The sequence below is a fragment of the Furipterus horrens genome, unplaced genomic scaffold, assembly GCF_987537825.1.
Source record: "Furipterus horrens unplaced genomic scaffold, mFurHor1.1.pri manual_scaffold_3, whole genome shotgun sequence".
In the NCBI taxonomy this organism is placed as follows: Eukaryota; Metazoa; Chordata; class Mammalia; order Chiroptera; family Furipteridae; genus Furipterus; species Furipterus horrens.
In genome coordinates, this window is record NW_028327173.1 from 42,233,805 (window position 1) to 42,259,421 (window position 25,617).

A 25,617-nucleotide genomic window follows, 5' to 3' on the forward strand; every position below is an offset into this window, starting at 1 on the left:
GAACCCAAACACAGTGTTGGGTGTGTTCTGGCAAGCAGAGTAACAGCATGGGAAAGCATTTCTCTTCCTGATGCATATTACATATTATTTTGTTTAAAGCTGCCAAATGAATTAAGGAATAAAATCCAAGACATTGGATTTCAAGTAAGAAGAAGATAGCTGGTCCCCTGGAACTCAGACTTTTCTGTCCTTGGAGAGCTATGTCCCAGTTTTCTATGTAATACAACTTTTCAGTCAGGGGAGATTCTCGCGACAATTCTGGGACAACTCCCCCCCCCCCCTTTTTTTACAAACTGAGACTTCCTCCTCATGGTCTGTTTCACTCAACCTTTCCTTTAGTAAGACGCAGTGAGGAATTCCTGGTCTGACATTGTCCTAGGCTAAAGCTTGGATCACCCCCTTCCTCACACCTCATTCTTGGACCTGAGACTACCTGCTGCTACTGGTGTAGCCTGGAGAGTTTCATTTCCTGCAACTTTTCTCTTTAAACTCCTTTATTTTCTAAATCCAAAAGGCCAACAGTAGTAGTTAAAGCAAAGCTAGATTTCTGTAAGAGCTGAAACACTCACCAAGTTAGCATTTTAACTTTCTTAGGTCTTATGTGGACAAAGAGTTAAAAGAAACAGACATTTTAATATATCTTTTCTGGCTTAAATATAGACTGGAGAGACTACAAGACTGACGCATCTCTCCTGTTTTTCAGATAGACCACATGGTGCAGGGCCATGCTGCCTTCCCGGAGCTGCAAGCCAAGGCCACAGCCAGGTAACTGCTTCCTGTTCCCACTTCCTATGCCTGACCATGTCGAGGGTACTAACTTTAGGCTGATGTATGATTTTCAGATCCTACGGGCAACGAAAATGCTTGGTAGTATTTGGTTCTAAGGCCAGATGATCTAGAACATACAGGTACTAATTTTTAAAACAATCTAAGAGAATTAAGAAAACCTAGAGATCCCCCTACATATGCTGGGAGCCATGGATGAGAAACTCTGATGTAGTACAAGGAACATGGATTTTGGAGTCAAATCCAGCTTTATTCCTTACTAGGTGTGTAACCTTGGGCAAGTTATTCAACCTCTTTAGGACTGTCTCTTCATCTGTAAAACTGAGAATAAACTGATATGGTGTGATTTCCAGGATATATAATTAAGTGAAGAAAGTAGAGTGCAAAGGATTGTTGACACTCTGCTCCCTTTCATGTAAAAAGAAGGCAGTATAAGGAAATATATGTGTATATATTCATTTGTGATAAAAGAAATACAGGAAGGTTAAACCAGAAACTGAGATTGGTCACCTATCCTGGGCAGGTAGAAACAAAGTGCAAAGAATGGGGGGACAGGAAGAGGATCATAGGAGAAAAATGGCATTTTCTGAGTCCAACTTTTTATTCAACTGTAACTATTAGAACTACAATGTTCCCTCAGCCCTGGGCTGGGCGCGGGGCCGCTGGAGCCTCGGAACGTGGGCTCGCGCCTCGCCTTTGTCTCCCAGGCGCGAGCCGCCGTAGCCCCCCGCCCGCCGTTCGCTGCCAGAACCGCTTTGTGACGCGGGGCGCGGAGCCGGCGGGCGCGGAGCCGGCGCGGCGCGGAGCCGGCGGGGCGCGGAGCGCGGAGCCGGCGGGCGCAACCTCAGCATGGACGTTACCGTCTCGGAGCTCATGGAGCTCTTTCTGCAGAGCCCATTGGTGACCTGGGTGAAAACTCTGGGCCCATTCGCAAGCGGCAGCCGAGACAACCTGACTATATACATGGATTTAGTGGACGGCATCTTTTTGAACCAAATCATGTTACAAATAGACCCCACGCCTACAAACCAGCGCATCCACAAGCACGTGAACAATGACGTGAACCTGCGCATTCAGAACTTGACCATCTTGGTGAGAAACATTAAGACCTACTACCAGAAAGTTCTCCAGCAGCTGATCGTAATGAACTTGCCCAATGTTTTGATGATTGGCAAAGACCCTCTGTCTGGGAAGAGTATGGAGGAAATTAAGAAGGTGCTGCTGCTGGTTCTCGGCTGTGCAGTCCAGTGCGAGAGGAAAGAGGAGTTTATTGAAAGAATCAAACAGCTGGACATTGAGACGCAAGCTGGGATCGTGGCCCACATCCAGGAGGTGACCCACAACCAGGAGAACGTGTTTGACCTGCAGTGGCTGGAGGTGCTGGACATGGCCCCGGAGGAGCTGGAGGCCCTCTCGAGGAACATGGTGTTCCACCTCAGGCGGCTCATCGAGGAGCGTGATGAGCGCATGGAGCTGATCGTGGACCTCACTCAGGAGCGGGACTACCTGCAGGCCCAGCAGCCGCCCAGCCCCCTCAAGGCCTCCAGCGCCGAGTCCACCTCCAGCCCGACCAGCAGCCTCTCCAGCAAGGACAAACAGCACCTGGCCGTGGAGCTGGCCAACACCAAGGCCAGGCTGGGCCGCATCAGGCAGGAGCTGGAGGACGAGACGGAGCAGCTCGTGGACTCCAGGCATGAGGTGGACCAGCTGCTGCTGGAGCTGCAGAGAGTCAAGCAGGAGAACATCCAGCTGGTGGCCGACGCCCGGTCTGCTCGGGCCTCCCGCGATGAGCTGGACTCGCTGCGGGTGAAGGCGAACCGCGTGGAGAGGCTGGAGATGGAGCTGGGGCGCTGCCGGGAGAAGCTGCACGATGTGGACTTCTACAAGGCCAGCATGGAGGAGCTGAGAGAAGATAATATCATTTTAATTGAAACCAAGTCAATGCTGGAGGAACAGCTGACAGCAGCTCGGGCGCGGGCCGATAAAGTCCATGAGCTGGAGAAAGAGAACCTGCAGCTGAAATCAAAGCTTCACGACCTGGAATTGGACAGGGACACAGACAAGAAGCGGATTGAGGAGTTGCTGGAAGAAAACATGGTCCTTGTGATCGCACAGAAGCAGAGCATGAACGAGTCCGCGCACCTGAGCTGGGAGCTGGAGCAGCTGTCCAAGAGCGCAGACCTGTCCGATGCCTCCAGGAAGTCACTTGTGTTTGAGCTGAACGAATGTGCCTCCAGCCGCATCCTAAAGCTGGAGAAGGAGAACCAGAGCCTGCAGAGCACTATCCAGGGGCTGCGGGACGCGTCCCTGGCCCTGGAGGAGAGCAACCTCAAGTGCGGGGAGCTGGAGAAGGAGAACCAGCAGCTCAGCAAGGAGATTGAAAAGTTGCAGACCCAGCTGGAGAGAGAAAAGCAGAGCACCCAGCATTTGGAGACGCTCAGCGAGGAGCTGATCAAAGAGAAAGAACAGCTGCAGAGTGACATGGAGACCCTAAAGGCTGACAGAGCCAGGCAGATCAAGGATCTTGAGCAAGAAAAGGATCACCTCAACCAAGCGGTGTGGTCGCTGCGGGAGAGGTCACAGGTCAGCAGCAAGGCCCGCACAAAGGACATTGAAAAGGAGAACAAAGTCCTCCACCAGACGGTGACAGAGAGCAGCGGCAAACTGAGCAAGCTGGAGTTCGAGAAGCAGCAGCTGCTCCGGGACATGGAGCAGGTGAAGGAGAAGGTGGAGCAGGTGGAGGAGCTGGAGAAGGAGCTACACGAGCTGGAGAAGGAGCTACACCAGCTGGAGAAGGAGAATGAGAAGCTGGCCAAGGTCACCTTCCTGACGACAGCCACCGAGAAGGTGGACACCTTGGAGCATGAGAGTCAGAGCCTGACACTGGAGAACCGGAGGCTGGGCAAGTCCCTGGACACCCTGCAGAATGTGTTGGTGCAGCTCGAGGGGCTGGAGCGGGACAATAAGCAGCTGGACGAGGAGAACCTGGAGCTGCGCAGGATGGTGGAAACCATGCGCTTCACGAGTGCCAAGATGGCTCAGATCGAGAGGGAGAACCAGGAGCTTGAGCAGGAGAAGGAGGAGCTGAGGAAGAACGTGGAGCTGCTGAAGGCCCTGAGCAAGAGGTCGGAGCGCCTGGAGCTCAGCTACCAGAGCCTGAGCGCCGAGAACCTGCGGCTGCAGCAGAGCCTGGAGAACAGCAGCCAGAAGTCACAGGCCCTGGAGCGAGAGCTTGGGGAGCTGGAGGCAGAAAACCAGGCCCTGCAGCGAGACCTAGAGACCCAGCGGCTTGCCAACAAGCAGCTAGAGTGGTCCGCGACAGACGGGAAGGCCCTGGAGCAGGAGCTGGCCCAGCTGGAGAAAGACAAGAAGCTGCTGGAGAAGGAGGTGAAGCGGCTGTGGCAGCAGGTGGAGCTCAAGGAGGCTGTCCTGGACGACAGCACCGCCAAGCTGGCTGCCGCCGAGAAGGAGAGCCGTGCCCTGGACAAGGAGCTGGCCCGCTGCAGGGACGCGGCCGCCAAGCTGAAGGAGCTCGAGAAGGACAACAGGGACCTCACCAAGCAAGTCAGCATGCACACGAGGACGCTGACGACCCTGAGAGAGGACCTGGTGCTGGAGAAGCTGAGGAGCCAGCAGCTGACCAGTGAGCTGGACAAACTGAGCCTGGAGCTGGAGAAGGTTGGGCTCCCCAAGGAGCTGCTGCTGCAGGAGGACACCAGCAGCAGTAACAGAAAGGACACGATACTGGAGGGCAGGAATGAATCGGCGTTAAAAATGACCCTGGCCACAAGGGAGGAAAAGATTGGGTCCTTAGAAGTGCAGGTGGAAGAGAAAACCAGCCTGAACCACCAGCAGCAGAAAGAGCTCCAGGTGCTGCAGAAGGAGTGTGAGACCCTCAGGCAGAACCAGAACCAGCAGGAGGGGAAGCACTGGCCAAACTCTTGGAAGCACCCTGCGGGGACATTGGCCACTGGTCACCAGGGCAAGGAGAGCTGGGGGCCGACCCACAAGGAAGCCACAATGGAGCTGCTCCGCGTGAAGGACCGGGCCATCGAGCTGGAACGGGACAACGCGGCTCTGCAGGCCGAAAAGCAGCTGCTCAAGGACCAGCTGCAGCACCTGGAGACCCAGAACGTGGCCTTCAGTAGTCAGATCCTGACGCTTCAGGAACAGAGCGCCTTCCTGCAGGAGCACAACACCACGCTGCAGATGCAGATTGCCAAGCTGCAGGTGGAAAATTCCACTCTGACCTCCCAGAGCGCCTCGCTCACGGTGCAGTACATGCTGCTGCAGAACCAACAGGCGGCCAAGGAGGGCGAGCTGGAGAGCACGCAGCAGCAGCAGCAGGAGCGGCTGGCGGCTGCCTACGAGGCCCTGCAGCAGGACCACGAGCACCTGGGCGCGCTGCACGTGCGCCAGTCCGACGAGTACAAGGCCCTCATCCGCCAGCACAGCTGCCTGAAGACGCTGCACCGGAGCCTGGAGCTGGAGCACAAGGCGCTCAGGGACAAGCACGAGGACATGCTGAAGCACAAGACAGAGCTAGAGGAGCTGGAAAAGGTCTTGAACACCGAGCGGGAGGCTTTGCAGCAGGAGCAGAGGACGAACACCATTGCCGCAAGCGAGAACCAGAGGCTGCAGGGAGAGCTGGACAGGGTCAGCTTCCTGCACCAGCAGCTGAAGGGGGAGTATGAGGAGCTGCACACCCACACCAAGGAGCTAAAAACGGCGCTGAACAACTCGCAGCTGGAGCTGAACCGCTGGCAGGCCCGGTTCGACGAGCTGAAGGAGCAGCACCAGAGCATGGACATCTCACTAACCAAGCTGGACAACCACTGTGAGCTGCTCTCCCGTCTCAAGGGGAACTTGGAGGAGGAAAATCATCTCCTCCTGAGCCAGATCCAGCTGTTGAGCCAGCAGAACCAGATGCTTCTGGAGCAGAACATGGAGAGCAAGGAGCGGTACCATAAGGAGCAAAAGCAGTACATAGACAAATTAAATGCCTTACGGAGACATAAGGAAAAGCTGGAAGGAAAAATCATGGATCAGTACAAGTTCTATGATCCTGCTCCAAAGAAGAAAAACCACTGGATTGGAGCCAAAGCCTTAGTCAAATTCATCAAACCAAAGAAAGAAGGTTCCAGAGAACGACCGAAGTCAACCGCAGAGGACCCTCCCTGGCCACTGGAATCATCGGACGCAGCCTCGTCCGCGGCTTCTCAGCCTCTCAGACCGCAGCCCGAGACCTCTGAGACCACCCCATCGGGTTCAAACTGTGTAGAAGAGCGAGACACCTGCAATGGGCTGGCGGGAAAAGGGGATAACAATTTAGCAACCCAGCGCAAAAAGAGCCCCTTTTTGAGAAGCAAAAGCAAGGACAAAGACAAGTCTCCAGCGGCCCACCGGGCTTTCTCTAAACGCCTGCGGTTCTGGTCTTCCTCTGACACTCCACCCTCTCCTAATGAGTCTCTCCCTTTCTCCGAAATCGGAGATTTCTAATCCTTTTCCTTTATCAGTGTCTTCATCGTGTACCCTCCTTCATTTCTGAAATTCAAACAAACAAAAAACAGTACTTAAAGGCCAGATGACCCATAGTGGACCCCTCCTCCTGACCCCAGTTCTAAGCCAAGCTTAAAGTAGCCAGCGTGGATTCTGATTTCAAAAGCGAAAATGAGCTGACACACACCCTCTGGACCATACTCCGGCGCAGCACAGTTTTAAGGGAGCCTCAGGACATCCGTGCACAGGTCCTTGGGCCAGGATGTCCCTGCTAAGTAAGTCCCCTGGCCATGCGCTGCCCCCCGCCCCCCGCACCTGCAGGCTTATGTTATGCCCGTGTGTCACGCAGAACTGGTCCGTTGTCGCTCTGCTTCCTAAAATGTACAGCCTCTGTCAAGTGAGATTTTGATTTTTCTTAAAGATTTATTTTTAAGCAGCTAAATTTAAAACTGCTGCCCTTTTTCCCCACTTTCCTTGTCAGAGCACAGAATTGTTGGCCTTGGTGGATGAGGCCCTTTTTAGCTGTGTTCTGTGTTTTGAAGGATTTATTGCTCCGTTTAAACATTTTGAATAATTGGACCGATGTTGCCGAGCAGGACTGGGTCCGGAGTGAAGTCTTATGACTGTGCTGAGGTTCTGAGACCTTCTGATGCTGATATTAGAACCGCAGTGGACAGACAGGAGATCAGCATGCAAGTCGCAGCCAGAGCGGAGAAAGCTGGTCCACAGAGGCCTTTAGCTACTGCGGTGTTCCTGTCTCCATCCATGCTTGTTTCATCTCCATGATTTTTGCCATGTCTCTGTCACCCATGTGATTACTTACATATCTTCTCTTGAATCGACTCACCGTTTCCACTTAAATTTATCTTGAAAGATTATTATCAGTACTGTAAATGGAAAACCATAGAACTGAAGTAATTATCAAAATAAATATGTAGCTATTACAATGTTAAAAAAAAAGGAAATACAATGTTGCTTCATGTACTCTGGAAAATAAGTAGATAGAAGATAGAGAGAGAGAGATAATAGATAGATACTAGGATATATGTGTGTGGTAGACATGGGTAAAATGAAATACAAAGAGTAAAAAAAATGAGCCTCTGGTATTAGTAATGTATACCATAATCACACTAAAGGGGGTTTGGGAAAGAAAAGCACTAAGCTAAATAACTTTGGTAAAGAATGTTTTGACAGTTGGCTATATGACTACATATACAATAACTGTATATAAATATTATAATGCAAATAAAAAATTTGTTTTTCATAGATGTACATGTAGCTATTCTGAAAATCCTTTATGTGTATACTACATTGAGCAAATAAATAAATATATTGTGAATAATGAACAACAGGTTTCTCACAAGTAAAAGGGGTTAGAATGAACACTAATGGTACTAGGTGAAAATCAGAGGTATTAGAATAAACTTGTGATAATTATATATATATATATATATGTATATTTCTGGATATAAGTAAAATAAATACAGATGTGTATATTCATGTGTGAGCATGCATGCATTTATATTCTAGCTCTTTCTACTGAGATGGCCCAGAAGCAAAGACACCCTAGTAGCAGCATGCACACCTAGCACCAGACCTTGGTGATATACTCACACATATATTTCTGTGAAGAGGGGCCATAACTCTTGAAGGCATTTATAAACCACTAATACAAAGACAAGAGGTCTGGATTTGGAGCCCAGAGATCTAGATTCATATCCAGCTCCAGCATGCATCGTTGTGTGATTGAACCTTCATGTCCTCATCGGAACATGGGAGAGTAGTTATGAGAGAACCAACCCTGGGTAACTGAGAGTTCACTTTGAATTAAGTGAGGTAATATATTTGGCAAGGCTTTGTAAACTTCGGTATGACAACAACAACAACTACTACTTCTGCTATTGTTACTAATGCTTACAAGAGAAGAAGAAATTTTGACCATGATTGTCCTACAGTTAAGCAGCTGATGGAAATGGTGGTGGAGTAGCAAGAACACTGGACTAGAAATTAGAGATCAGGGATTTTGAGTCGGTTCTGCCATAAATGTCTTGGAGCTCAGTTTCTTCACCCATCAAATCACAATAATACTGCCCTGCTTAATTCATTTTACAGGTGTTATATGGATGACAGTAAATTATGGACATGCCAATCTCTGAAGATCTTAAAGCTCAACACAAACCTAAGGGATAGTTAGACATTGCAACGAAATACTCAAAATTCTCAGAACTTTCTTCTGTAGATGAACCTCATATGAATAGTTTTTACTGAATATAGGAAAAAAGGATTTATGGATTAGCATGCAAACTCAGAGAAACAGCAGGATAACAGCCTTTGATAGAATTCAGTCTTGGGGTCAGAACTGGATTTAAATCCCAACTCTTCCCATTTGCTAATTGACTTCCTATCCCTTCCTATACCTCCTTGTATTTCTCTTTGGAGCTAAGTTTCACCAAAGCATTGCCTTTATTCTTGCTCAGTATGTCCTCACTTTGTACTCCCCGTTGCCCACTCAAATTTGAATCTGTCACCTTTGACCCCTAAAACATTTATTGTTAAGGTCCTCAGCAACCTCTGGTAAGACCTTGGGTTGTGATCCAGCCCCCTTGAGCTCTCAGCAGTATATGGCACCAATAATCACTTCTTGTTCTCCTTTATAACACTCTTTTCTTGGCTTTCTTTCTGGGATGTTACTCTCTCCCAGTTTTTCTTCCATGTCTCTGACTTCTTCTTAAACTCCTTTTCAAGTTCATGTTCTAACTATAGGCCTAGAGGGCTAGGTTCCTGGCCCTCTTCTCTCTTTACCCTCTTTTCCAAGGTGATCCCATGTACATTCTTGGCTTTATTTCTTTCTATAATTTTAAGATTCTCAAGTTTTCTCTCCAGCTCGTTTATTGAGTATGTATTTAATAAGTGTTGGTTCTCTTTCCTTTTATTGTGTCCCAAAGGAAAGCTCCTTTCTATTTTATCACATCTATGATTATTCCAAAACTATAGGAACCCATTGTCCTTCAGGTCTTAGAAAGAAATAGGCAGAGCTATTGTTATTAAAGTGAAGCAGGGTATTTGGGAAGGACGCCCATGGTATCAGGAACCATGTGTCTCTTTGGGTGTGACTTCAAGCTCTCTGAAAACAGTAATGTAGGCCACCCCTGTCTTAGAGCTTAGAATCAGCAAATCTTATTTGAAATTGTAGAAACAAGTGTTGATAAAGAGATTTAGTATTTTATACTTTTGATTTACCATAATCCTTTTAGACAAGACATCCCTGAAGAGAAATGTCTTGTGAGCTTATAAATTAAGTCGTCGGCAGCCGTCCGTCTCGAGAGACGATGGTGTAGCTTCTTAAGAGTCTATCTGCACCGCCGAGAATGGTTGTGCAGTCCGACTCGGGAGTGACACGGTATCTGTCTCCTCCCATGTTGAATCGACATCTTGCGATGACGCTGGAGTGTCCTCTCCAGTGAAGCTGAAGCTACAGAGCCTGGGCAGGGTTATATGGAGGGTCTGCTGTTGCCCATGCAGCAGACCCCCCCTCTCTTCGCAGCTGAAGGATCCAAGGGAAAGACGGAGTCAATACAGCTTGGCTTCAGGTGCGCCGCAGGAGTTGCCGGTGTTGACTACAACGTCAAACCGCCTTAGGGACTCCGGCTCCGGATTTTCTGTCGGGGTTTACTCCCTTAGCCTTTCCCCTGAAGAGGTATGCCGCAAGGCAGCGGAGGTTTTTTGGAGTCAGAGTTTTCCTTCTCTGATGTGCCCTGACTGGAAGATCGAACCAGCGACACTTAGCTCGCAGGCCGACGCTCAATCCACTGAGCCAAACCAGCCAGGGTTTATAAATTAAGTAAACACTAGATAAATGTGCCTGTGCATGTAACTGGCAAGCAAAGTCTCTCGGTGGGGCCAAACAGCCAGATATTTCACTGCTTAGCCAGAGATCGCCTTGCCTTGACTGTAACTTCAGCTCTTTTCCTCTAAATTAATTATTGTTTTAATTCTCTTAGGGAACCTTGACCACCAATGTCTCAGAAGTGACGTTCCGGTGATGGCAGGGTTTAGTGGCAAGATGTTGGCATACTTCACAAGTACTGGATTCCAGGTTGGCAGCAGAGCCAAGGTCAAAGTCCATTCCTCTGTCTATGTGAGGAAAGTCTTGAGGGAATTTATGATACAAAAGTGAACAAAACACCAAAAAAGTTCCTGCTTTGTTACTGGCAATGTAGGCAGTGAAACGGCACCAGTTGTTACCGATAAAGTTGCACCTTGGTTCTTGAGTTTGGCAAAGAAAGAATTCAGAGACAGGAATAAGAGGAAGTTTATTTACAAAGTTACAGAGATAGTAGAAATGAGTCAGCTGGGCTGTGTAGGCTCAGGGAATAAGTTACAGAGCCAAAAGGGGAGCCCTTGGAGCTTATGAGAGAGAAAGGCAAAGCTAAAGCACCTGCAGGGAAAGAGAGGAGGGGAAGGAAAAGGTGCAGGCATGCTCTGCAGAGGGAAAGTGCTGCCTGGGTCCTTTGTCTTGAGGGTTTTAAAAGCCTAGAAGTTTAGGGGAGGTCTTAGGGGAGGATCTCAATAGAATATTCATCAGCTTTATGCTAATGTGATAAAATGAGATGTATTCTCTTAAGTTCATCCATCTTTGGGTGTGTTGGCACAAATGGCACTAATTGGATTTCTGCTCTTGGTTTCCTTGAGTAGTAGGGTAATTTAAGCTATTTATCCTCTGGTTGGGGAGAAGTGTATACCATTTACTCATTTACTCTTTTAAGTGTCCTTGGTTAAGGAAGATAAAATTTTATGATTTATTAGATGAATGTAAACTGCTTGGCTGTTTAACTGTCTCAGTTTCCCTATCCCACTTACCCTGGCTTACTGAACTGCCCCACTTTAACAGAAATTATACACACACACATAGACATGCACATATACGTGTGTGTGTGTGTGCCTGTGTCTGTGTGTAGACAAAGAGTGCTTGAGTACACCTCTGAACACCAGGAATTGATAAGCATTTCAAAGAAATACAGAGATGTGCAAGGATGTTACAGAACCCCTGGGCTGCTCCAGTTGAAAACAAACCCACAGGCTCTTTAGTTAGGGGCCCGATTGCCCGCCGCCAAAATTATAACTCTCAATACCAGAGTTTGGTGAAAAGAAAAAAGAATTGTTTATTTAACAGTTATATAGATTTAGTTATTTGCGGATTTCTGTTATTAAGTCTTATGCTCTTTAAAACACCCACAAACACATATCCTTGCCTCCCCCCTTCCAAACCAGGCTAGTTTTAGGAAAGTCAGAGAAACCGTTTCCCTACTTTCCAAACACAGTTCAGCTTTACCAGCAGCTGCCAATCATTCAATCTGATTGGGGAGGTCCTTTCTGTGCTGTGGTGCCCTCCAGCTCTCAATGCAGAACCACCTGGATTCTCAGCCTCCTTGCAAACTGCCTTCTTCCTGCAAACCGTGTGGATCTTCTCTCCTTCTCAAAACTGCATGGCGAGAGCCTCTTAAAGCAGCCTGAAGACCCCTTCTCCAAGCCACATGGAGAAGGCCCTGTCACCAAGCCACGTGGAGGGAGCACACGAGAGAGCGAGAGAGCCTGAGAGCTAGAGTGAGAGCCCGAGTCAGAGCGCCAGAGCGAGAGCGCGAGCCAGAGAGAGTCAGAGAGCGAGAGAGTCTCAGAGTGAGAGCACGAGCGAGAGCCAGAGAGAGTCCCCGAGCGAGAGTCTGAGAGAGTCTGAGTCAGAGCGCCAGAGCGAGAGCGCGAGCCAAAGAGAGTCCGAGTCAGAGCGCCAGAGCGAGAGCCAGAGTGCCAGTGAGAGCCAGAGCCCGAACGAGAGCTTGAGAGACTCTCAGCTAAAATGTCTGCAGCTGCTTATATATCCCTGACTGCGTCATCTGACGCAGTGGGCGTTGCAAACAGTTCTGACCATTCACAGGTCCTTACGTAGGCTCTGTGTGCTTTCTCCATACTGTCCCCTGGTTCAAGACTCCTCCCATCTGCCTGAGGCTTTGGATGCATTAAATCCATTTGCATAAGAAAGACAGTAGCCACCAGCCTCAGGCATGTGGAAGCATTTGAAAAGCTGCTTACTTCTCCCCATCCCCCAGCAGCAAACTCTGGGGATTTTTGGACTCCCCTGTTTCTGTAACAAGGAGACACAGAATGAGAGGTATTGGGGCGGTGGGTGGGAACATTTTATGTGGGGAAGCCATTTGTGATGAGGTGACCCTTGAAGAGAACTCCGAACAAAGAGTGGGGCCAAACCATTGTCATATGGGGAAGAGCCCTCCCTTCTGAGGGAACAGAAAGGCCAAGGCCTTGAGCAGCTCCTGGACGTGGGGAAGGCCGTTGGAGCCTGACCCACGCTGGGGGAGGGCGGGAGGCAGGTGAGGGCAGAAAGCAAGCCAAAGGCCAAACCATGTGGGTCATTGTAGACAGTGGTAAGGACACTGGATTTTATTCAAGTTTTTAGTTTTTGAGCAGGGGAAAGGCATGATCAGATTTACCTTTTAAAAGGAGTGATTTGGCTCTCTGTGGAGGGTAAACTAAAGCATCGGTGGGGAGGGAGAGACAGAGTAGAGGATATGGCCCCTGACCTCAGTGAACTCTCCATCTACTGGAGAGGAGGAATGTAAACAGAGCCCAGCCTGTTCTGAGTTACTTTTGCTGAGGTCACTGCCATTCTACTCATTTCTCATTGTGATTCTTTTGGTTTCAGATCCCTTAAGATATTCAGCATGAAGTTTTCTTAATTCACATTCTCTTAACCTTTCTTTTCTCCCACTTCCTCTGGATTTTCTAGTTACTCCTTTGAGGATAATCAGTTTTGCTTAATCTGATTTAGTTTTCAGACCTCTCTTGTTTCTGTGATTCCTATAATTCCTATGAGAATCAATTTCTTAAAATGTGCTGGTCCCCTGTATGCCAAATCTCAGCTACATTTAAATCCCTGCACTAAATGCTGTATAAATCTCCTGGAGCAAGGAAAGGACAAGGACGTTTATTAAGAATTTGCATTGTTCCTGGCACTGTATTTAGTGATAGTTGTGTGTATATCATCTCATTTAATCCTGAGGAAATGAGTATTATAGGGAGCTCCCAAACTCCACTTTTAAAGACTGTCCTCACTGTCCACTCCGCTGTGTTCTCAGATTGCTCCCCTGGCATTGATGGCTTCTTCAGCCTTGGTCCTTCAGCTGCAGCGTTAGGTTGGCCAAAAAGTTCATTTAGTTTTTTTCCATAGAATAAAAGACACATTTTTTATTTTCACCAATAACTTTATTGTTTTGAATATTTTAAGTATGTCGGCTATCTCCTGCTATTGGCTTCTAGTGGGTAGAGGCTGAGGTGCTGCTAAACATCTTCCAATGCATAAGACAGCCCCACAGCAAAGAATTATTTGGTCAAAATGTCAATAGTACCAAGAAACTTCGCGAACCACTTTTGACGTGTTTGATCAATCACAGCACATTTTCCATACACTGTACAAATCTTTTTTTTTTTTTTTTGCGTTTCAGTTGCATTTTTACCTTTTTTGAAATAATAAAGCATAATATGCTAAAAATGTTGCATATCTTCTTTCATCTTTGATATTTAAATGGCTGTATAAAAATTCACCAATTTTGATAAGTTTTTTTTAAGTGCATGCTGGTATGACAGTTTTCACAATACAATCTAACAAAATTGTTCTGAATGAAGTTAAAGACAACTAAGCACTACCAGAGACATCATATAGAAAAAACGTAACAGATATTTTGGCTAACCCAATATTTGCTCAGGATCCCTGAGCTAGGATATTCATAGAACCAGGGTGAATATATGAATACCTTTGTCCCCTAGGATATGCCAGGACATTCAGTAAATTCTTGAAGGCTCTTAGATGAGAAATGTTTCTTAGACAAAAACAAACTAGATATTACAATGCCTTCCTTTGGTTTCTGTTTTACATGCAAGATCTAAGAAAATGTTCAGGGCATCAGGCTCCTCTCAAGAAAACTGAGGGCAGTGATGACTTAGGAAATAAATTCTCCGTTCTCTATCTCTCTAGGGCTTACCTGTAGCCCAGCGCAGTGCCTAGTACATAGAGTAGAGGGTGTCATAACATGTTTGCTCCTTTTCCTGTTCCCTTCTGAGGTATATACCAGCATGCCTGGAATATTGTGTCCATTTCACTTCAGAGATACACCCTTTGGAAGCCCAATGCTGCAATAAGATATAGAGGTCTCAAGAACCTGAAATTCCAGTTATAATATTCTATCTTGGGTCTATATTTATTCATATTACATTTCAATAACTGTGTGTTGGGTATCTGGTAGGATGAATAAGATGTGGCTCTTTTCAAGAAAAAGTTCAGATTCTAGCAACGGATACAGATAGAGACAATTATCATATATGATGGAGGAAGTACCACTCATTCATTTGAATTTGATGTTTACTCTTGAGTGGTATTATGTGCCAAGTTCTTGCTAAATCCTAAGTGTACTGGTGATGCTCTGCCTTCATGTAGCTTAAAGTCCAGAGGAGGCCATAGGCACATCACAAATGAACAAGTAGATAAGTCTACAGTGACCACGTGTGATATGAATGAAACTAACAGAGTGCAGTGCTAGAATATCAGGGAAACCACATATAGGTAAGGTGGTCATGCATGCTCTGGATGATGGAGAGACAGTTAATTTCTGAGGGATAAAAAGGAACTACCATGTGAAGAGCAGAAGGGAAGACTACTCTAGGCTAAGAGATAAACTTACATGAAAGCCTTGAAGAGAAGGCTGAGTCTTGGCTGAATTGCTTAGTTCTTCAGAGCACCATTTAAAAAAAAAGTTTCTAGTTCAATTCCCAGTCAGAGCACATACCTAGGTTATGGGTTTGGTCCCCTGTCAGGGCCCATATGAACATACGGGAGGCAACTGATTGATGTTTCTCTCTCATATTGATGTTTCTTACTCTTTCTTTCTCTGTCTCTCATCAATAAACATACTCAGGTGAGGTTGAAAAAAAGAGAGAGAGAAGGCTGGGGAGTTGATATCAGGCCACAGGTCATAGTGTGCAAGGTGAGGCTGGAGACGAGGGCAGGGTCTGGATCAACTGAGGCCTTATTAGCCACTGTAAGAAACTGATTTTGTCCAGGGGACAGTGGTTAGCCATTGCAGAACTCTTAAACAGGGAAATAATGTGATCAGTGCTCCTGCAGAAAATTGCTTCATTCTGAACGAAACCAGAGAGCACAGTTGTACTCTCAAACCCCCAACATAGGTGATGAGAGCAGTTGACATACAACTCCCAAGGGATGCTTGTATATTTCAGGATCCCTCCTCCTTTCTCTTATAAGGCTGAGATTGGAGAGGGAGGAAGGGAGCTGAGGCAGTTAAATTCAGTGTAGGCTGCCATGCGGGCATGGGCAGTGGAAGGAGTCTGGGTCCAAGAACGGTGTCCGAAAGGTGGTATCAAAGGTGAGTCTGCAATGATGACTGATGGAGGCAGGTAAGAAGGCAAGGAAGAGAATTCTGGGCAAGAGGGAGCAGAATAGGCCAACATTAAGAGGCATATTATGAAAATTAAATGTAGGTTAATACAGGTCCAGCATGGTGCATGGTGAGGAGGGAGGAGGAATGGAAGACATGTATACAACACTGTACAGGGCAGGGAGAGCTAGGTAATGAAGACCATCTTATGTCAGGTGAGGGAGTTTGTGTTTATATGTAGGACAGTGGGGAGGAGACACTGAAGGGCTTAGATGGAGATAGTGTCACAATCAAAGTTGCATTTTAGAAGAATCACCCAGGAAGGAGTGCAGAAAACCTAGTGGGAGGGGGCAAGACTTCAAGATAAGTTAGGAGGCCAAAGCTGTAATCCAGTCATTAGAAAATGGCCTGAATAAAGTAGAAGCAATTGAGCTGGAGAAAGGCATGCTAGGTAGAGAAATATTTAAGATAATAAATTGGTCCTGGTGAGAAATTAAAATGAAGAGCTAAGGGAGAGAGAATGATGCCCACCTGAGTCTGGCCCTGAATGATTTCTTGAGCAATGGCTCAAATGAGATTGACTTTGATTAGCCCAAGGAACACAGAAAAGTGAGTATACCAGAAAAGAAAACGTGTGTCATATTGTTTTTGTTGAGGTCCCCTTGGACATTCAGAGGAAGCAGTTGATGGGTGGTTGGGTATTTGACCTGGAACTCAAGAGAGAAATGAGCAGGAAATAAGGGCATATATTTGAGAGTCCTCTGCCCTAGATGATAACTGGAACCATGGGAGGAGAAAGGGGTATAAAGAGTGAGAAGAGTGATAAGGACAGACCTCTTAGAGACTTCACATATTTAGGGACACGCAATGGAAGAAAACCAGTGGGAAAGGAAAAACGCCAAAATAATATAGTGTCCCGGAAACAAGGGAAAGAGAACAAGTAAGAAGTGGTCACGTGGTGCAAAATGTGGAAGAGAATTCAAGTAAAATAAAGGCAGGAAATGGTCCATTGGAGTGAGCAACAAAGATGGTATCTGTTCCTCGTGGTGGGACAAGTTTCCAAAGAATGGAGCAGGCAGAATACATATCACAACAGTCAAGAAGGGAGGACTTGGAGAGAGACGTGTGGAAGCTTCTTTTCAACACGTCCTCTTACTCCTGGAAAGGGCGCAGTATCTTTTGTTAGACCATGTATTCTGATTGTTTGGGTTTGAAAGTATGGTCACCGTACTTCTGAGCAGCCTATGAATTCACAGAATTAAATGATTTTTGTGGACGGAGAGGAGAAGAGAGCTTCCAGGGATGCTCTCTGTATTTAACATTGTAAGCAGTAATGTCTGAAGAAAATCTTCCCTGACTCTTGGATTTTTTTAAAGCTGGAAATTAATTTCCTGTGATGAAAAAGAAGAAGGGATTGCTTATTGATAGTCTATCATTTTATAGTGCTCAGGAATCTAATATTCATAAGGGCCTATAAGGTAAAAATATTAGTTCTGATTACAAACAATTAAACTAGGTTTGGAAAGGTTTAATGTACCTAATCACCCAGCCGGTACATGGTGAACTCACTTTGTGATTGTGCAAACTGTATTTTCTTCATCATATGCAATGAGACTAGAACAGCAAGAATTTCTCCCTCTGAGACAGGATATATGAGCCTGGAGTTCATGAGAAGGAGGGAGAATGATCCACTAGGAACAGTTAGTATGTGATTCCCGGGGTGGAAGAGGGCAGACAGCCATTTGAGAAGAAGTTGATAAAACATACAAAATGAATCAAAGAACCAAAAAAAAAAAAAAAGGCATCATGCAAGGTTAAAATTATGTGAATAACGATGTGCATTTGTTATTTTAATGTTTTCCAAGTGCATTTCATTTTGAATGATATACTCTGATAGCACACGTGGTAAAGTATAATTGAAAAAATGTGCAGGAGAATGGCTGCATTCAAAGAATAAACATACAGCTGTGAGGAGGTTAAGAGTCAAAGGGGTAAGCATATGCTTGGTCCCCCAGGGATCTCATTAGTTCATGAGTGACCATATATGTAGAGGCTAAATGAATCTCACTATTTGCAAAGACCTGCAGTAAATGAGACAATGACGAATCAATAGTAATTAGGCCTATAGGTTCTTATTGACCCAGATGTCTGAAACCAAATGCTCTGCTCTGAGATTCCTTGAGAGGCGAATGAAAACATTTATAGACCTGTACTTCTTTTTAAAAAATCTCTTTATTCTAAGTGCAGTGATGCTGCTCTAAAGAGGAATGTTGTTAGAACTAGTGCAGACCCTTGACTTCTGGCTAGAAAGGATGTTCTGGTGGCTTTTGTTGTCACTGTGTTTTCTATTGGACCAGGAGCAGACAGGGCTGGGAAATAGAGAACCAGGCTGTGACGATATTCTATCCAGATAGATGGTTCAGCCGCTGTCTGCCATGGAGGCCTCGAAGGGTTCTTCCTTTGCTAACACTGTCATAGAATCATGCTAGAATGGAGTTTGAATGTGGGGCTTTGTCAGTGTGGAATACAGGAATCACAGAATCACACAGAGAGGGGTTCAAGTTTGGACTCAGTCGTGTGCCTTTGCGTGTCCCCTCTGTGAAGGGTGTTAGCGGTGTCCTCCCCACCAGACTGTGGCGGGTGGCCTGGTGTACACTCTGGGAGCTACAGTTGATGACAGGGTCTTTGGTGGGCCTTTCCTTAGCTCTGTTGCTGTCCTCCTGATGTGATCTAAGGCAGATTTTTTCAGGTGGGAATGAGGTATCACAGCAAGAAGCAAACAGACTGCCTGGTAGGTCGGGCCGCCCTGGCCTCCTCTCCGCATACGTCACCCACATGCGCAACATTCTCCCACTTGTACTCACTCATGCACTTACATAGAGCAGCTTTGCTCTTCTGTCTTTTCTCTTTTGGAGTTTCAGTTAAATGTTTTATTTAATAAAAGCGTTTGAAAACCACTGCTTTACTCGCTTCTAACCCAGACAACTTCTAGGAACTTCATGGGATCCTTGGCAACACTCACAACGTCATGAAACTGGAACTCAGAAATCTCTGAGCCATCCTCCTAAAACATTTTTAAAACATAAATAATAACTATCATCTAGGTCTTAAGTACCAGTCTCCCTTGGACACTGATTGCCTGGACATTGTTTCCTACCATTGTTGCAGCCATCTTTTCCACCATTAAAGCTATCATTCAAGGATACCAGTGGGAAGTAACATGGATACCCACCCCTGATAGATTTACTTTTTTCTAGAATTGACAGTTCAAGCCTTTGAGAAGGAAGCGCCAATTTTTTTTTTTTTTTTTTTTTTTTTGAAGCACCTTTCTAAGAGGTGAAGGTACCATCTTTAATCTTGGTAACATGCAGTGAAATTTAACCTAGTGAAGTAGGTATTGTTATACTATTTTAATGTGTGGAAAACCTGAAGTTCAAGGAGGTTCAATCACTGGCCCTGCCACCCAGCTGAGACGGACAGAACAAGATCTGAAACCAGGATGGGACTCCCAAGCCCATCATCTCCACCCCCTGTCCCCTTCTCACCTAACATGTAAAGAGCTAGGGAGATAGTCAGAAGAAACTGAGGCTTAAAAAGGACAAGGAACTAACACAATGCCATTTGGTGGGTTAAGGTGAGAAATCAAGTCTCCTAATTCCTGATCCTAACTGCATTAGCTCCGTGCTATCACTTCCCTCAGCAAATTCCTGTCCTGAGTCTGGGAACGTATGTTTGTCTCCATTCATCATCTCATCATCATTATTACAATTAGGCATACTGATTTTTTAAAATCCTTTGCATATGTACAGTATTATACAGTTTACAAAATACTGTATGTTCACATACATAATCTCTTTTGATCTTCACAATAACCGTATGAGGTAAGTTGGACAGGGAGTATGTATCTGGTTTTACAGATGCAAAGAAAGTGGTTCAGAAAGTTTGAATAACTTTCTCATGGTTACACATTTACTAAGGAAAAAGCTGTTCCTGGATCTGGTCTTCTGATGCCAAACCTTTGTACTTTTCGCTAACACATGGGATATCTTGGTGATAGTACAATGATTTCAGTGTACGGTATGCTGGTTTCCATGGGTTACGGGTGGTTTCTTTGCTGAAGCTTTGGGACTCTGCTTACTCTCTGGATCTGACGTGGGAGTACAAATGGTTTCTTTCTGCAGAACAATTTGCTGCCCGACCCTACCCCCCTTCTAAAAACAAAGTCCACTTCTCTTCCAGATGCCAGAGTGTATATGCATATTTGAACAGTCACCTGGACCTGATTAAGAAGGCTCAGCCTGTGGGTTTCCTCACTGTTGATTTACATGTTTGGCCAGATTTCCATGGCAACCGGTCTCCCTTAGCAGATCTGACACTGAAGGGCATGGTAAGTGACAGCCAATCCTTGCACAAAGGAGAAGGCAGGCCAAAGGGCTACAAAGTTTGGAAGAAGCAAAGTGAAGAGAAAGGAAAAGAGGAAACAAAAACAAAACAAACCAACAGCCCACTGGCTCCTTGCAGATGCTCTGCTGTTGAGAAGGCTCTTGCTGCTCCCCGGGATGACCTGCTGAAAGTTCTCATTGTTTCTGAGCCAACCTTCAGAGCGTTAAAAGCAGTATTTCTTACATTTAGCTACTGCTGCCTCTTTGTCCCGCGGAGTGGCTGGAAGTCATGAGCCCCTGCCTGTGTAATCTTTGTATTTATATCAGACATGAAGAGTTATGTTTCCCATCCCCAGGCTGCTGGGAAGTGGGAAATATTACCGCCTATGGTCTTGCTTGTCACAGCCTCACATCTGCCTAGGCTCTGTAGGTCAGGGCTGTTCAGAGTCCATGCTAATATTAGGATTTCAAGTGAAACTGTGGCAGAAGTAAAACACAGTTAGTAACTTAGGTTGGTGGACAAATTTTGGACTCTTATTGACTTTTAGGGCCCCTTCCATTGCAGAGATTCTGGACCTTCCTGGAGGGGCCAGGATAAACTTGGTGGGAGAGCTCATAACCACCTAAGCTAAAGCGTAAGATCTCTGTGGCCAAGTGCGATTAGGTGGCTGAGAGTAGTATAGCTGTCAAGAATTATGTTTGAGGATGGGTGAAGCATGTGAAAGCTAGAGAAGTAGAGTTAAACTTCTGTTCTAAGAGGTGAAGAGAGGCCACAAATAATAAAATAAGCCATGGATTCAGAATCCAGAAAGAGGTCAAAAAGTTGAGAAGTGGAGTGCCAGGCAAATTAAGGTGGGAGTTCAGAGTGGAGGCTATGAGCAATACATGGGTTACGTACTTCATGGACGACTGGCTTGAAGAACTTCAAGAATCAGAACTCTGTGGTTTGTAACTAATTTCATTGAGATTGTTTAGTTTTATGATACCAACAGGAAGGCCTGATCTTTATTTTCATTACCTTGTTGACATAATCAGTTTCTTTGAGTAAGAGGGAGTCCAGGTGAAAAGAAAAGAAAATTGGAGATGGCGAGAGTTGTGTCTGTCTGCAGTCCACACAGTGTGTCCACAAAACAAATAATGAGGTTGGCCTCCTTGTTAGGCCTGTGGAAGCAGCAGAGGACTGTCCGGAGAGGGCCAAGTGGACACAGGCCACAGGGAGAAAGCTGTGCTTTCAGATAACTGATGCTCCGGGTGCCAACAGAGGTTAGGGGAAGAACACATTTTGCAAGGGTACAAAGATGAGTGTCTTAATTAAAGACAAAGATCTGAAACCAAATGTATTGGACACTTAAAATGCTAAAGAAGTTAAGAGGCATGACCAGTTCATAAAATGACCCCAAAACAAAGCAGAGCTGTACAGTAAAATGGTCATGAATCCGAAGTCCTTCCCTGGGGGTCCTTCCCATGCCAACATCTGTCTACCCAGTTTTAACACTCAGCATGACAGGTGCCATGGCTTCCAGTGGCTTCTGTCTGTTTCTTAAAACCAAGGTTGACATCCAAAGACTTTAGAATTAGCATCATAAGGATATTCTAATAAAGGTAGCCCAAATGCAGGATGTAATTCCAAAGGAGTCAGTGGAGTATTTTGCAGACTGCCTGCCTCATTCGAGTGGGTACTTACTTACCGAAGGAGATTTCTTTCATGGATAAATATGCCTAGTTATATAGAAAAACCCTCTCATATGTTTACTTTTTAAAAAGGACTTTTTTAGTAAATATATTTCATATGTCACTTGATATTTCTTAGCGATGCTTTTCTTTATAACTGCTCTCGTGTTAGGCTTACATTTGAATAGCTGTCACTCCATCAGTATACATCACAACACAGAACGGTGACCTAGATGAGATAGCAAGAAGGAAATTCTGGGCTAAAAAGTGCCCCCCCAAATCTGTCCCTCAATCCAATTTTGGATGACACGAAAGTAATCACTCTTGAGACCCATCCAGTGCCATGTTATCCTTTCGTCACAACCTACAATGTCTACTGTCTCTAGCACTCATTCAGTAAATATTTACTTGGTACCTACTGTATGCCAAGCACTGCTGAAGATATAATAAGGTACCACCATTCCTACATTCATGGAGGATGTTTTGAGGGAAGGAAGGGGTGTGCTTGATAAAATATATACATAGAAACTGGAATTGTCAAGATAATCCCTATGGGCAAGAACCATACATGATTTCTTCTTTTGGCTCCTAACACTTTTCCCTGGGCGCATACTAAGTGCTTAATATGTACTTATTTATAACTGATAATCAACATAGAAATAATAAAGAGATCATTCACTTCTTTCAAAAAATACACATATGAATAATTTGCTATTCTTATTATTCATATGATAGGTATTTAATACCAATGTTAATTTCCAGGTTAAGAGAAGAGGCTCCCATTTCTGTTATAATTGTGAGCACTTTTGTTTATCAATTAATTACTTTAACAAACACAGGCCCTGTTATACTTGGTGCGGGACATAAAAGTACCTGGCCGTAATTCCAGCTCTTGGGACTACCACTGCATTTCAGGGCAGATAACATATAAACAGGCAATAAGGATACTGGGTCAAGCTCCAGGCGCCGCTCAGGGTCCCAGACTCCCTAGATGTGTAGAAGATGATTGCCCAACCTGGTCTCAGTAGTCCTAGCCCAGAAAGACTTTAGATAGGAGGTGACATTGACACTGAGTGCAGTGGAGAAGGGCGTAGGGGCGCAGGGAAACCATGGTATATGCAGTGTTCTGGGGGAGAGGAGAGAGAATGGCATGTGAACGCCTACGATCTGGGCTCCTTGTATCACTGTCTTGCCAATGTTAGGTTGCATTTAGCATTTTATCTTGGTAATAAAAAAAGGTGTTTTCTCAGAAAAGCATGGAGCACTCCCTATGCTCCTTCTGTTTCAGCTGCGTCACACTTTCCCAGTTCTTCATGTTTGCCTTGATGATGTTCATTCATTCAGGGAGTGCTTATTGATCACCTATTATGAACACAAAGGGAAAAAGAAACTCTATGGGTCCCAAGTACACATGAAAGTAGGGAAGATAATTATAGTGCACCTGTGTGTGTCTACAGGTAATCATTATACAGTTTGAGCCTGTAATACAGATATGTCTGCATGCTGAGGGAGGTGCTCAGTAAATATCTGACTTTGATTTTTTTTTTAAGTGGCATTTGACCAGCAAGCCCTCATGCAGCCTTCCTTTACTTCACTTGAAAATACCTGTGAAGATGCAAAAAAAAAAAAAAAAAAACATAAACTCATGCTGACTTTGACAATTAGATGATATTCAGCTAGGAAAACTAGAATTGACATTCTCAGAGAGAATCTGAGATTTTCCAGAATCTAAAAAATTAAATGTAACTTGTTTGATAATATATGGCATATGAATAAATAAACCACCAGCCTCGCAAGAGTTTGGACCTCTCCTCCTTCTGCCCACCTATCTTAAAAATGCAAGGCCTCTTTAAGGCTAAAAACAGGGCAGGCATTCCTCTACTCTGCTGCTGTGGTTAGGGTTTTTTGTTTTGTTTTGTTTTTTGGAAGCAGCAGTGAGTTTCATTTCCCAGAACTCTTCCACAACCCAAATCTTATCTTCCCCTTCAGTTCAGTCCATTAGAAAACTGCCAAGAAGCCCATGGGGCAGGAAGTCTGATTTGGGATAAATGGTGATGCTCTAAATTCTGAGGATCCTGAGTAAAACTGCTAATGGGGCAGGGACAGGAAAACCCTGTGAATTTAGAAGAGGGGGTGTAGTTTTCATGTCCGCTGTCTGTTTGAGGGTTAGAAAGGCAATAGTGATGCCCCTCTTGCCAACAAATCTACAAAGAATAAAAACTGCTACCCCTGAGAGTTGGCAATGAGTTGTGCCAAATCCAAGTTACAATGAAAGGGGCTGGGAGTAAATCATGTGGACTGAATGCTGGGAAATACTGAATATGTATAACTCTAGTTAGAATGAATAAAAAACAATAATAAAGTGAATCCATTAGGAAAAACATGTTGCATACAAAGAAAACGAAATACCATTCCAAACATTTAAGGAAAGGCCTGTTAAAAATTATTTACTACTAAAACCAAAAGAAAACATTAAGAATTCCTTGGCATATTCAATATGACCTTTTTAAAGCATATCTCTGTGATATAGGGCAGAAACTTATTAGGAAGAAAGTGAGTTCAGGTGAAAAGTCAATGGAATGAGAAGAAAAAGGAAATGATAAAGACAGCCAAAAATACAATAGCAGAATTAGAGCCTGCATTGAAGGCAATGAAAATCATAGTTTTTTTACTGAAGGAAATAAGATCAGAGCTGTCATAAGATGTAGCATATATTTTAAATTTATTAGAAAAAGCTTGAGGGTGGGGGCTGTGGCTTCTTTATAAATTTCAATAGTGCCTAGGTCAGAGAAGGCACTGACTGTTGCCTATGGTTAAGCAATGATTTTAATCTTTATTTGCCAAATGAGGAATGAATAGTGACCTGCCCAAGGTCATAATACCAAGAAATGGTCGTCGTCGGCAGCCGTCCGTCTCGAGAGACGATGGTGTAGCTTCCCAAGAGTCTATCTGCACCGCCGAGAATGGCTGTGCAGTCCGACCCGGGAGTGACACGGTATCTGTCTCCTCCCGTGTTGAAGCTACAGAGCCTGGGCAGGGTGATATGGAGGGTCTGCTGTTGCCCATGCAGCAGACCCCCCCTCTCTTCGCAGCTGAAGGATCCAAGGGAAAGACGGACTCAATACAGCTTGGCTTCAGGTGCGCCGCAGGAGTTGCCGGTGTTGACTACAACGTCAAACCGCCTTAGGGACTCCGGCTCCGGATTTTCTGTCGGGGTTTACTCCCTTAGCCTTTCCCCTGAAGAGGTATGCCGCAAGGCAGCGGAGGTTTTTTGGAGTCAGAGTTTTCCTTCTCTGACCAAGAAATGGTACAGCTTGAAAAACAAACAAACAAACAAACATGAATCCTGACTTTTAGGATGAACACACCCATGAATCTGCCTTAACTTTTAATCTTTTTTTAATCCTTACCCAAGGGTATTTTTCATTGTTTTTAGAGAGAGAAGGAGAGAGAGACAGCAAGACAGAGAAACATCGATGTGAAGCGAAAACATCGATCGGTTGTCTCTCAATAGGTTGCCTTCTCATACACACCATGACCGGGGATCAAACCCACAGCCTGGGCTTGTGCCTTGACTGGGAATCAAACCATTCGATCCACAGAGCAATGCTCCAAATGGCTGAGCCACACCAGCCAGGACCTGCCTTAACTCTTAACTCTGGACTGTGCAAAATGTGTTGAGGACTTTAAAAAAGGAGTCCCAACATCGACATCACACATGGCTTATTTCTGAACCATGCTCCTCAGCCAAGTCCTTGCTCCCGTGTTCTGAACTTCAGCCTTGTCACTCTTTCTCCCGTTTTTATCCTCGCCCTAGT

General features: G+C 45.3%; 1 protein-coding gene and 1 pseudogene across 8 annotated transcripts in view; both read left to right on the forward strand.

The window, feature by feature from the left end:
- FGGY (FGGY carbohydrate kinase domain containing) overlaps positions 1-25,617 on the forward strand; it is a 405,123-nt gene that overhangs the window by 284,788 nt on the left and 94,718 nt on the right. For all 8 annotated transcript variants that reach the window (XM_090271656.1, XM_090271651.1, XM_090271649.1 and 5 more), the window contains 2 exons: positions 704-765; positions 19,986-20,133. In XM_090271656.1, coding sequence (XP_090127782.1) covers positions 704-765; positions 19,986-20,133 — 210 coding nt within the window. The remainder of the gene's footprint in view (positions 1-703; positions 766-19,985; positions 20,134-25,617) is intronic.
- LOC150014991 (protein Daple pseudogene) lies at positions 1,636-6,447 on the forward strand (annotated as a pseudogene).